Below are 13717 nucleotides of genomic sequence, written 5' to 3' on the forward strand. Positions count from 1 at the left end.
TTACTTTAAAAAAGAGAGCGAGAAGCATGGGGTGTAGGAGGGGCTGTGTTGGGAAGAAGGGCTCCAGAGGAAGTGGAGAGTAGAAGTTAAGATATTGAGAAAGGAGGGGTGAACAAAATACATTCTACATGTTTGAAATTGTCCAAGTATAAATAAAACGTATGTTTAAAAAAAATTGTGGGGCTGGAAAGATAGCTTAGTGGTTAGGAGCACTGGCTGCTTTTGCAGAGGACCTGGATTCACTCCCCAGCACCCACACAGCAGCTCACAACTTCAGTTCCAAGGAATCCAACGACCTCTTCTGGCCTTCAAGGGCACCAGGCACAAACATGGTGCATAGACATACATGTAGGCAAAACACTCATACATATATAAAATAAAAATACTTTTTTTTTCAAAAAGTACTTTTTTTCTCCACCCAGCTCCTTTATTTGTGCTCGATTTTCCTGTTTCTCATGTTCCTCATCTATAAATAAATGGTTGGACTAGATGAAAAGGTTCTTTGTAGCTCTAAAAGTTCACGATTAAATATTCAAATGACTTGCAAGTTCACATTGAATAAATATTTCAGTATTCAAACACATCTTCCACTGTAGTGTTTTTAAATTTCAGGCCCCAGGGGTGAGTACACTATTTTACAGTCTATATGCAAAGTATAAAACAGTAGCTATTTTTGGCTGGGCGGCGGCGGCGGCGGTGGTGGTGGTGGTGGTGGTGGTGGTGGTGGTGGTGGTGGTGGTACACACCTTTAATCCCAGCACTTGGGAGGCAGAGCCAGACAAATCTCTGTGAGTTTGAGGCCAGCCTGGTCTACAGAGTGAGATCCAGGATGGGCCCCAAAACTACACAGAGAAACCCTGTCTTGAAGAAAACAAAACAAAACAAAACAGTGGCTATTTTTTTTATTTTTATTACTTTATGCACATTTATGTTTTGCTGAATGGATATACATGTACCATTCGTGTGTGTATATAAATATGCACCAGGTGTATGCCTGGTGCCTCAGAGGTTAGAGGAGAATGTCAAATCCTCTGAGAGAGGAGTTCCAGACAGCTATGAGCAGACATGGAGGAGCTAAGAATTAACCTGCATCCTCTGCAAGTATAACAAGGGCTCCTAACTGAGGAGCCAACTCTCCAGTCCAGGATGACTACTTTTCACTCTGAATCTGCCTTAGTTTTAAAAGAACAGTGCCCTGACAACGTTTTCCTTCCCAAACCCCATATGTACTTCATACCCGAGTGACAAACAACAAAACAAATAGTTTTGCATTGTTATTTATTTTCTAGATTATTTCTAATAGTCAAAATATAATTAAGGGGAAGTACTTCGCTTTAACAATCAGAGGTTGTATAAATTATAGGCAAAGGCATATATGCACAGCAGAAAGGCTCAAGTTCATTAAATAAGGAGGCCTTTTCTTCTTACTAGACTATGTGTGATTATGATGCTCAAATGCTTTTAAAGAGCTTCTGAAGCTTTGTTTACTCCTATTTTGAACTACCACAAATAGACATACTCTAAGAATATCTAAGGTGGTACAAGCCTTTAATCCCAACACTTGGGAGGCAGAGGCAGGAGCATCTCAGTGAGTTCAAGGCCAGCCTGGTCTACAAATCGAGTTCCAGGACAGCCAGGACTGTTACAGAGAGAAACCCTGTCTCAAAAAAACAAAACAAAAACAAACAAAGAATATCTAAAAATCACTTTAAAAGTAACTTTAAAAGTACTTTTTTTTTTTTTTAGGTTTTTTGAGACAGGGTTTCTCTGTGTAGCTTTGCGCCTTTCCTGGATCTCGCTCTGTAGACCAGGCTGGCCTCGAACTTATAGAGATCCGCCTGCCTCTGCCTCCCGAGTGCTGGGATTAAAGGCGTGTGCCACCACCGCCCGGCAAAAGTACTTTTTGTATACCTTCTATAATAATGTGAAATAGAATTCATTTAAAAGTACTTAATTATGTAAAAACTCAAGGGAAATTAAAATTTTTCATGAAGTATACAGTTTAGAATGTTTTAAAACAGTTTAGAATGTTTTAAAAAACTACTAATTTAATTGTAATGAAAGAATTTCTTAAAGATAAGAGAAAATAAGGTTCATATGCCATATGAATGAATGCTTTTCATAGAGCTCCTCTTGGAAATCACATAATCTAGATTTTTCTTTTCTCAATGCAGGAAATCCAACTCCTTGTGTGGCAGGCACGTGCTCTACCATGGGCTATTTCCAGTTTGTTATTAACTTTCATTTTTTCCTTCCCAAAGTAAATTCACAAACATGTAAAAAGTAATTAAAGCCTCAGGTTGAAGCGTGGTGTTCGGGTTTGTAAATGTCTAACAGCAATGAGTGTTTCCTGAAGCCCTTGAACTGTCCCCCAACGGGTAACAGAACTCTCCTATCCACAGTAAGATGGCTAGTACCTGTGCAGGCCAACCTCACAGGGTCGGTCACTCAAGTGTCCCTTTCCATGGCTGCCAAGAAGCAGCACAGGTCCTTCTCACCCTCAAAATGTAACCAAATTTAAAGTGAAGACCTATATGCTTAGTTTGTGAACAGAGATAGTCTGGGGGTTGGGGAAAGAACCCGTAAATTATCTTCACTGCTCAAGAAGAGCAAGGAGATATTCGGCTGTCTGATAACGAGAGAACTGGGAAATGGTTTTTAACCAATCTTTTATACATATACACAATGAGGATTATATTGTTTCAAAGAACAATGAAAATTCCTCAGAAATGTAACACCAGGTCCTTCACAAAGACTGGTTTTAGTTTCAACAATTACTTCCTTTCTTAAATCTTCTTCTTTTAATCTAATAACTTTTCCAGGTTTTGAAGTAAAACACTAAAGCTCAAGAAGAATTAATAAATTTATAACTTCTTAAAGTATTCTGAACTTTTCAAACAGAGAGCAATTATTCAAATAAATCAAGAGCATCAATAAGCTAAATTTCTAAAATGATTGTGTGTGGATACATTTTTGTAAGTGTATGCAAACTTAGCCATATTTTAAAGGACAAAGCAGGCCGGCCAACATCTGTTGACATTTAAGGTAACTGTACAAAGCAATGTTCTAGCAACACTTTGGAACCCTCTAAAGCCATGAGGTACACAGGCAGCCGAAGTCCATAAAGGCTTCTCAGGCTCCAACAGCTTGGCTGAAAGGTTCTCTTCCATACTTGGAAACTTGATTAGCATTATATAAAAACGCCATATCTGACGTGCTGCGTAACCAAGGTTGTGGTTATTCTTTATACAGCATCTAAAATTTCACACTCCATCAACACATGTTCAGGCCATTTTATCTTGGCAATTAATTTATTATTTTTCAGAACACAGTGAAGCCTTGTTTTCAAGTCATTCATAACTTTATAAATCAGTCTTGCAAATGAAACCCAGGCATCTGTGAACCGTAGAAAATCCTTGCACTCAGGAGATTAAGCTCCTGACACCTATGCTGATTAATAATCATGGAAAGAATAAGATCAGAAACAAAATAAATGATCATTTAATAGAGAAACTCACAAAACAGCCCTTTAACTTACATATTCCATCATGTTGTTCGTTTCACATTTCCTTTTGCTCAGTCTCCAGTGCAAGCACAGCTAGACACGAAGGAGGGTAAAAGAAGAGAAATGAGCTTCGTTTTCCTGGGCACAAGGCTCACCCATTCGTCCACCTTCCTATTTGCAGTCCAACCAAGCATCTGTTTCCATACTGTGCAATTCAGACCCCAGCAGTCCGAAGCTGCTCCCCGCAGCACTCACCTTGTGGTATAACCTATTGTTTTCCCATTCTAATAACTTCTCAATCGATCTTCGTGTCTGGAAGAAAAATGAGGGGAAAGTTTACTCTTGACTGGCTTTAGAAAAGCTGTTTTGCAGCTGCTTTTTGTGTGAAAAGGGAAGAAGTATAAAATGATGACAAGCAAGAGTGGTCTGTACTCTCCATGTTCCAGCACTAAGGAGCAACCTCATCAGAGACAGTAGTTTGCAAAGAAACATCCATTTTCTTTGAAATATATATGCTTAATTTTTAAAGTATTTTGAATTTACTAGTCTCTGATTTAAAACTATTAGTCTAAAAAGCAAATGTCGCCAGGCGGTGGTGGTGCACGCCTTTAATCCCAACAGTCGGGAGGCAGAGCCAGGCGGATCTCTGTGAGTTCGAGGCCAGCCTGGGCTACCAAGTAAGTTCCAGGAAAGGCGCAAAGCTACAAAGAGAAACCCTGTCTCGAAAAACCAAAAAAAAAAAAAAAAAAAGCAAATGTCATTTCATTTACTTAATTTAAACTTAAATCCCCACTTCTTTAGGAAACATTTTGCAGTATTTAAATAGTAATGAAGATTCCTTAATCTCTATTTTTAAAACAGTAATAATTCAAATATTAGTTAGCAAAATACAAACAGCCTTTAGGGTATATCTAAAAAAAACTACTAATTGAAAGTTAGTAAAGGGGGGAAATGAGTTATAAATCAAACTAATTTGAGGATTGTATGAGAAAATTCAGTTTGATGGTTACTGTAGTTTTCAAACAGAGCCCAATTTTTATTGAAGGCAACATGAAAGTGGTATCTGAGAGTCAAATTCGATTCTTAATCCAGGGGTACCGACCGGCTCAGGGCCTCCCTCAGCTGCTGCAACGCAGACTATGCAGCATGGACCACTTCTCGCTTGGGAGTGTGGATGAGGCAGCTACTGCGTGGAGCCAGGTGTCAGGAGGAGACTACCACTGCAGGTGCAGAAGTGACAGTACTGCTACACGACCGACTGCAACCTGACGCAGCTGCAGCTTTCTTGCGAAGGAAGAAGGCGTCTACCAATACTAACTGTGGCACAACTGTAAATAAGTATTGATAATCACATAAAAACCTGCATGCCAACCAAGACTGGGTGAGGTGAAAAACTGGTAGGAACAAGCTGGTTTGGAAGTCTGTTACATAAAAAATGTTAGGATTTATTGAAAGTATCTACTGTAATCTGGTGTTACATTTCAGCAGGCTGAACTGCTATAAAGACACTCAAGTCACATAGGTGCCAATTATAATTCATAGCTAGCAACAAATTACCACGAGTGCTTATATTTTCCAATTTTATGTCATAAAAATCAGAAAATCAACTATTTTCTGGCAATAATATGTCAATGACTAATTTATTACAATTTTTGAACAGTCTTTTTGGCAAGAATTTTAAAGAAAAAGTGCCCTTGTTAGCGATGATCAGCAGCCCTCACTTGTTTCTTTGTAAGATAGCCTTTTAGAGGCAGCTCTCCTTTTAAATGAAAATAGGGCAGCAGTTATGGTCACACTTTTTGTTAATTTAGTTGCCAGTCAGCCCCAAATCAAAAGAAAATAAGGCTGCAGAGTGTAATTAACATTCAGTTCAGTCGTTTGCTCCCTTGTCTAGCCCCCAAGCTTTGTTAAAATTGCCATCTGAATGCTGAAGGCTGTAGGGAAATCGATTTGATTCTAATCGCACCATGAAAAGAACATGATCTAACTGCTTTCAGCCCTCCGTAAATCTGTACTAGGTCTTTAGCACAATGCAACTTCCAATTTAAAAAGCACTGAATGTCTCGTCAATGACTTTGTGAAGAAAAAAGAACAAGGAGCAGACATAAAAATTCCAATAGTTGTTTAAGCATTAGAGTTCATTTGCATCACAGCGAACCTGAAAAGGGCTGACCTCTCAAACCGCCTCTCAGGTCTATGAAGTTGTAGCCTTGACAAGCTCACATTGACAGAGCTCATTGACTCTGAAAGGCTACTCTATCAATGGTGAAAAATGGCAATAGGTTCTACTCTGAGCAGGCATCTGCCTGCCCACCCGCTGCTAAACCAATGGCAAAACCGTTTCAAAACCTGAATCCACCTTGTAATCTTCCTTTCTAGGACCTTTTAATAATAGATTAAGATTACTATACAATTTGAGGTTTTACTTGTACTGATGGTTTAAAAGAAGATGGGGAAAATTAAAGAACTAGGGTAGGGAGAAGTAGCTTTTGAAGTCTGTCGTTTTATATTAAAATGATATAAAAGTAGTTCCTAAAAACTTAACACTACATTCTGCAAATATTTATTATTCAAAGAAAAGAGTGGTTTTTACCATATCAAGTTTCCAGAATGTATAAGCCATGCTATATACAATGAGAATAGCTCATTATCATACATATGTGTGTGTATATATATATATATGCACACATACACATGGCATTTACCAACTTAAAAATATTTACTTTTACTTAAGTCAAATACCAACATTTGTGTAAAAGATAATTACAAAGTATGAACCTAAAATTCTAAAATACTTAAGTAGGAACTTCGAATTTATTCTTTGCTTCTAATTAGGAGTTCAGTGATAGTGTTGGGTATAATTGTATCCCGTAATATTAAGAATTCTAAAGCAAACAAAGTTTGCTATGCCATATTCTGTATAATCATCTGAATATTCACTATTTCTCCACGGTTGAAGGCTGAAGTAAAGCTGTGAATCAGTACCATCTAATCTTGCTAGAAGACGTCTCTCCTGCTTGACAGGTGGAAAAAAGGCACTTGCACGTGCAGCCTAATTAATCACTGCACTTGACATCTCAATGATTTACAGCGAGGAGCAGGTGAGAACACACAAAACCAGAAAGAACCCTTGATTTGAGGAGAACATTTCTAGCACACTAAGGTGACAAGTAAGTGATTCCGGCAATGATTCGAAAAAAGAAAAAAGAAAAAGAAAAGTAAAGAAAGAAACTGTGCCACAAATTATTTGTTAGTAACAACAAAAGATCAAATTAAATGGAAGAAAAAAGGCTTAACCATGGAGAATGTTTAATACTATGCAATTATTTTTCGTTCACAAAATCAAAATATATTTTCAAGATAAAGTACAATACCAATTTGGCAGATAGTGGGGGAAATATGACATTCCAGCATTATAAAAGCTATTTCAAAGCTTTTAAACTTCAGTGAGAAGAAAGCACATTTTAATTACAGTCATCTAGAAATAAAAGTTAAGTGTTTATGTCCACAGGGTTGTCAGATTCTAATGAAATATTAAAATTCAACACAGCCAAACCTAACATCTATTAACTGGACAAGCAAATCTAATCCTATAAATACCTGTCATTAAATTTTAAGTGATTATACTGCCTTGCAAATTCAAAATATTCTAAGTTAATAGGATCAGAAAAAACATACATATCAAACATGACATACCAACAAAACAGTATCCTTCTAGGCCACTTTCTAAAAATAAGTCATATTATCTTTCTTAAAAGAATTTAGTGCTTGAGAAAAATACCAGATTGACAGTCATGGGAACTAAAAAATCTTCTGTTTCGCTTAAAGAACAGGAGAAAGGGAATGCAGCTTCAGTAAGTTCCCTACAGAGGGCCTTAATCCTTTTCAGTACTCACATGCTGGGGTGGAAAGACAGGTTAGTGGTTCTTTACCAATGAATCCTCAGTCCTGCCTAGGCTATCAGCAAGAAACCTACTTTTATCACATGGAGTCTTGAATTAGAAGAACCAAGACTACCAACTTACACCGTGTAAGCAAAACACGGCTTTGTGAGATGCTATCACGAAGTGAACCTGGATTAGAAAGGCAGCTCCCAGCACTATACCTCAGCAACCTTCCTCATCAAAGCTCATTATGAATGACAATGTTTTAAACAATAATATTAACATATTTTTCATTACAACATCTTTAGTTATATTCTTGCTGCCAGCTAGTTCTAATATAATTGCTTTATTAGAGTGAATAAAATTAAAAAACATTTCAATTACTGAACAGGCAGCATAGACTTAAACTAAGCATTTGTGTTTACTTTTATCTTCTTTGACACAATTTTTTGATAAAATCGTGGAAGAGTCAGAACAAAAAAAAGACAAGGAAAATTAAAACATTAGAATTCATAAAATTCTAATGGCTAAAGGATGATTAGTCAACAATTAATAGTAAACATGGCATACAGTTATAACTTCTTAAAGAAGAATCGAGAAGTAAAGTAAGCTTAAAACAGAAAACATAAACCACCAAAATCTTAACTACTCAAATGTAAAAGTTAGACTTCATCAACATTAAAATCTGATTTCCTCTAAGGCCTCTGTGTAACTGTAAGGAATAAAGTATTAATCCCATACACAAGTTCACATTATGAGCCACCAAACATCAACGAATCTCACAGGACATAGAGTCAGTTATAGCATCTTGATTTGTTACCACCATTACTTAAAATTCATCACTAGTGGTTAATTTATTCACAATCAGTTGTTTGAAACAATGGTTTTTCAAATTTTTACAACCATTTACTAAAGTTCAACAACTTAAACCTGCAATTAAAACTTACTTGAACTGGATTTGTTCATTGTATTAAGCAATGTCAAGGCAAATTTCAAATGTTCAATTTCTTATTTAAAACATTTTGAAATTCAAACTGCTAAATTTGTAATCTGTCAATTAAAATTTAACTAGAATAATACCACTAGTGCATTGATTATTTTTAACCCTTGTGTGTTTTTCAAATAAGGATTCATCCTTTCTTATTTATACAAATGGAACTTATGGAAATAAGTGAAACAATAACGGTTTTGAGGCTACTAGAAAGAAACTGTATAATTTAGAAAGAATTACTTTTAACTTAAGAGAAAATTACTTGAATCACTTCCATTTGTTCTGAATTAATGTTAAATCTCACATTCCAGTGGTGAGCTGAAAATTAAGTATATCTCAGTATCATTACAAATACAAAGCCTACAATTTGCCAAGATAAACCAAAATATGAATTGATTCCTTAAAAGGAGTTGTAAACAAATTTCCTTCCGGTATGTAAAAACCTCTTAAAATCTGCTATGAACACGGACTTTCAAAGTGTGGCTGCAGCAAGAAGGCCTGCCCAGCATTAGGACGCTGGGGTTTGTTACAAGGGAGCAGGTAGTTAGATGGCGAGACCTCAACAACTGCGGACATGTGCCCAACAGAAAGCCGCTTGTCCTGCCAGCGCTTGGGGGACGTGAAAGGGCTCAGGACGCACAAGTGCACGGCGTTCTGTCGTCAGGTTAGCAAGTGAATCTTACGTTCTTAAGGTTATAATGGTACTTTATGAATGATGAAGGTTTTGGACTTCTAGAAAAGTGCACATAAGCACATACATAAAATGCTGCACAAAATTATAAAGGGAATTGATATTTGAGAATATTTGAGAAAACTGTGATAAGATTTTTTAAAACTAAAATTTAATTTCATCTAGCAGCAGAAAATTAGAAAAACTTTGGGAGTGAATTAATTTTCATTAAGATAAAAATTCTATTAAGGAGTGATTCTCCTTAAGTATAATTCTGGGTTTTGTTTCTTATTTACAGATTTAAAAAAGAAAATTATGTAATTAGAAAAAGAATCAAAGCTTAGAACTGACAGTGAGAAAACATTGAAAAACTAAAAAGCACCCGATTACAACACAAAACGGGAGACGCGAGATTGGAAGCAACAAGCATGTGTGGCTTGTCACTCAGGGTCTGACCACGCTAGGAATTTTCCTTCAGCAAGACTGCTAGGCAGCCTGGCTAACTTTCATTTTACATACAAAAATGGAATCTTCCAGAGGACAAGAAACGTAAAGCTCCACTCAAGTGGTCCTGTGATCTAAAACCAAGGCTATATATTACAGAACATTCAACCTCATGTCGTTTCCACTGTAGGACAGAGCTATGAATATGTAAAGAATGTGTTTCTGAAGCTATCCTAACAGAAAGGTTAACTACTACATGCAAGTTACCCAAGCTACTAAATAGGAAAGCCACTTTAAATAACCAACTCACCCTAAAAGTATGATTAATATAGTTTAAAAAAAAAGAAAGAAAAAAGCTGGGCGGTGGTGGTGATGCACGCCTTTAATCCTAGCACTCGGGAGGCAGAGGTAGATGGATCTCTATGAGTTCAAGGCCAGCCTGGTCTATAGAGGAGATCCGGCACAGGCACCAAAAGTACGGAGAAACCCTGTCTCGAAAAACCAAAAAAAAAAAAAAGAAAAGAAAGAAAAAATGAATGAAAACAGAATTTCAGAAGAGAAATCTATTTAAAAAAATCATAAGGACATTCTAGGACAGTAAAACACAGCATCTGATGGTAAAAACTCACTGGTTAACAGCCAAGTGGGCATAAAAGAGACCACATCTTCCTACAAAGTACACATCAACAACACCATGTTCTACCTATTCTGAGACACGTTAATACTGTAAGTGTTGAGTGTGAGTCTGACATATTCAGTGGTGTTCCAGGGACCTTACAAATGTGTGTGAATCTGAGGCTGGGAAGATGGCTCAGTTGGTAAAGGGCTTGCTGTACGAGCACGAGAACCTGAGTTCAGATCCCCAGCACACACATAAAATATGACTGACGAATCTCATGCCTGTAATAGCAGTGCTGGGGAGGTGGAAACAAGAGGATCCCTGGATCTTGTTGGCTAGCTATGCCAATCAGCAAATTCAAGTAGGAAACAGTGTCTTAAAAAAATAGGTTGGAGCTGGGCAGTGGTGGTACATGCCTTTAATCCAAGCACTCGGGAGGCAGAGGCAGGCGGATCTCTGTGAGTTCGAGTCCAGCCTGGGCTACAGAGAGTTCCAGGACAGCCAGGGCTGATACAGAGAAACCATGTAATAATTAATTAATTAATTAAATTAATAAATAGAATAAAGTTAGTTGGGCACAGTTGAAGAAGGCATCACCTTTGATCTGTGGCCCACACAGGTATATGTGCGCATATGCACACACGCGCACACACATACACACACACAAAGAATCAGCTCTGGGCAAAACACATGTTCTAAGGATTCTAATGTGTGTCTCAGTCAGTCTCTCTGCTTGGAGTTCAGAACACAGTTTTCAGCTACTTCTCCAGCACTGTGCCTGCCAGCCACCATGCTCTTTGCAATGATGATAATGGACTAAGACCGTAAGCAGGGCTCAAACTGTAGGCAAACTCCCAATGAAATGTTTTCTTTCACAAGAGTTGCCTTGGTCATGGTGTCTCCTCACAGCAATAAAGCACTAACTAAGAAGAACCTAATAAATAAATTCTCCAAACTAAGTCTTATAAAGTAAACAAAGCCCGGTATAATGATACACATCTCTAATCCCAGCATTTAGGAAATAAAGACAGGAAGATTGGCAGTTCAAGGCTAACCTGCACTATTTGAACTGACCCAATGATTTATTTATTTAAAGTAAAACAAAAGAGCTAAGATGTACCTTAATGGAAGAATACTCATTTAGCATGTGCAAGGCCTTGGGTTCCATCTCAAGTCTTGCAAAAATTAAAAAAAAAAAAAAAAAAAAAGACATGAAAGGAAAAGCCAGGATTGATTCTTAGGTGGCCATAAACTCTCAGGTCCTACTCTATCACTGAAGGAAGTCAGGAACCTGGAAACAGGGACTGAAGCAAAAGCCTTGGAGGAGTCCTACCTTCTGGCTTACTCAGCCTGCTTTCTTATACTACCCAAGACCAACTGCCCAGTGATGGCACCACCCCTAGTGACCTGGACCCTTTCATATCAATCATCAGTCAAGAAAATGTTCCACAGACTTGCCAACAGACAAATCTTATAAAGACATTCTCATTTGGGTCCAAATGACTCTAGCTTGTGTCAAGTTGACAAAAAACTTTAACCAACATAATAGTAAAACTTTGTCTCCAAAAAGAAATAAAGTATCTGTAGATAGGGAAGGGCACTCCAGGTGGGAGCTGAGGGAGAGGACCCAGGAACAGACTTTCCACCTGAGAGACTGAGGTAGAAACCAGAAGGAGAAAGGGACTGTAGGCATGCTTTTGTCCTTCTGTTTTAAAAGCATCTTGGTATGAAGTACTGTGTCTGTGGGTGGGAGTGTGTTTTATTTCTTCCTGTTATTTAAAAATGATCTTTCCCCGAACACCTACTCTTTCTGGACTCCATCACTGCCAAACCTCCAAGTCCCTGGTTGTGATTACTAGTTTCTCATTGGCAAGTGTGCACAAAAACTGCTGTGTTGAGTTTGAGTACTGATCAGTGATACAAGAGAAGAGGCAGGAGAGAGATACATCTAGGTGGGTGGGTAACAGAGGTGGGAGAGGACCTAGAAGGAGCTGGAGGAGGGGGAAACAATCAAAATATATTGTATGAAAATGAAAAATATTTTAAAGATTTATTTTTAATTGTGGGGGGAAGGGGCATATGGATGTGCACACGCTGAATGCAGGTGCCAGTGAAGACCAGAAAAAGGCCATCAGAATCCCTGGAGCTTGAGGTACAAGTGATTGTGAGCTGCCTGACTCAGGTGCTGGGAACCAAATTCAGGTCCTCTGCTCTTAACAACTGAGCATCTCTCCAGCTCTTAAAAGTTGAGTTCTTCCTCAATGAAAAATGGCCCTATATTATTCTCTGTCTTTACATTGGGGACTTCAGTTCTAAACAAGCACCAATAAGGTTCAGGATCCTCACCCATCAGGAGTACTGACAATGTTACAGGGGACACTTCTCTTTGTAGGAGATGATGCACAGACATACACAGAGGCAAAACTTTACCCATACACATAAAATAAAATCTAAAAAAAAAAAAAAAAATCCAGTAGTTTTTGTAGCTGTTAACAAGCTGAGCTTAAAATATACATAGAAAAAGAAAAACAACAATCCAAAAAAAAAATTTAGAACAAAAATCCACAGGTAGGAATGTAGCTCAGCTGATACAGTCCTGCCTAGGCTTCAGGAAACAGAGTTGGTTTCCCAGCTCCTGATAAACCAGGTACGGCAAAACATACCTGTAATCCCTGCACTTGAGAGGTAGAGGCAAGATCAGAGGGTCATCTACTACAGAGCAAGCTCAAGGCTAGCCTGGGCCACATGAGACCCCATCTCAAAAAAGAGGAAGAGGACAAATTTGCAAGACTCACCCCACTGAACATTAAGCTAAAGTAAATAAGCTATAGTAAATAAGACAATGTGATATTAAAGTCAAGATCAACACAAATGGAACATAATGAAGTCCCCAAAAAGATTCATACAGTATGACTGATTGCCCACTAAATATTGAAAAGATAGTCTTTTTAACCAAAGGTCCTAGACAGTCATATGCCAAAACATGAACTTTGACCTCTTTGTCACAGCTATACACAAAATGCAGGACATCAAAATCTTTACAACTTTGGCTTAGGCAAAAATATTAAAGATGATAGTAAAGGCAATGTGGAGACCCATAGAGGTTTCCTAGTGAGACCTTACTCAAGGTCAGAGAATCTGGGCTTGTTTTTACCCAGAGGGCTGCATAATGGGATGATTTGGCCATGGGCATGTTTACCAGGTGTTTGGAAGGGTCCACACTTGGCTGTACAGTGTGCTTTGATCTTGAAAGGGGGAGGTCTTTTGCCTTTCCCCTTGGCATATTCTAAAAAGCCCTTTTCAATAAAGGATGAGGCTGCTGAATACTGACCCTGGCCCTCCCAAAGCTATCCTGTGTTTCTGTCTTTCTTCTCGTCGGCTAGGTCTCTCTTTCTACCTGATACTTTCTTATCCCTCTTTCTTCCTCCTCCTAAGAACCCTTCTAAAGGTGCGAGCTGGTCTCCCACAAGGAATTATATTTTTCTTTTCTTTTTTTTCCAGACAAAGTTTCACTAAGAAGCCCTGACTGTCCTGGAACTCACTATGTAGACCAGGCTGTCCTTGAACTCAGAGTTTTACCTGCCTCTGCCTCCTCAGGGCTGGG

At 38.1% G+C, this 13717-nt stretch overlaps 1 protein-coding gene across 1 annotated transcript in view; it reads right to left on the reverse strand.

The window, feature by feature from the left end:
- The window catches only part of Chic2 (cysteine rich hydrophobic domain 2), a 50496-nt gene that overhangs the window by 9078 nt on the left and 27701 nt on the right, over nt 1-13717 (reverse strand). Inside the window, exons 4-5 of the mRNA XM_052735176.1 lie at nt 3761-3817; nt 3539-3598 (exon numbers count right to left, since the gene is read on the reverse strand). Coding sequence (XP_052591136.1) covers nt 3539-3598; nt 3761-3817 — 117 coding nt within the window. The remainder of the gene's footprint in view (nt 1-3538; nt 3599-3760; nt 3818-13717) is intronic.

The sequence above is a fragment of the Peromyscus californicus genome, unplaced genomic scaffold, assembly GCF_007827085.1.
Source record: "Peromyscus californicus insignis strain IS unplaced genomic scaffold, ASM782708v3 Scaffold_13__1_contigs__length_99412109, whole genome shotgun sequence".
Classification (NCBI taxonomy): Eukaryota; Metazoa; Chordata; class Mammalia; order Rodentia; family Cricetidae; genus Peromyscus; species Peromyscus californicus.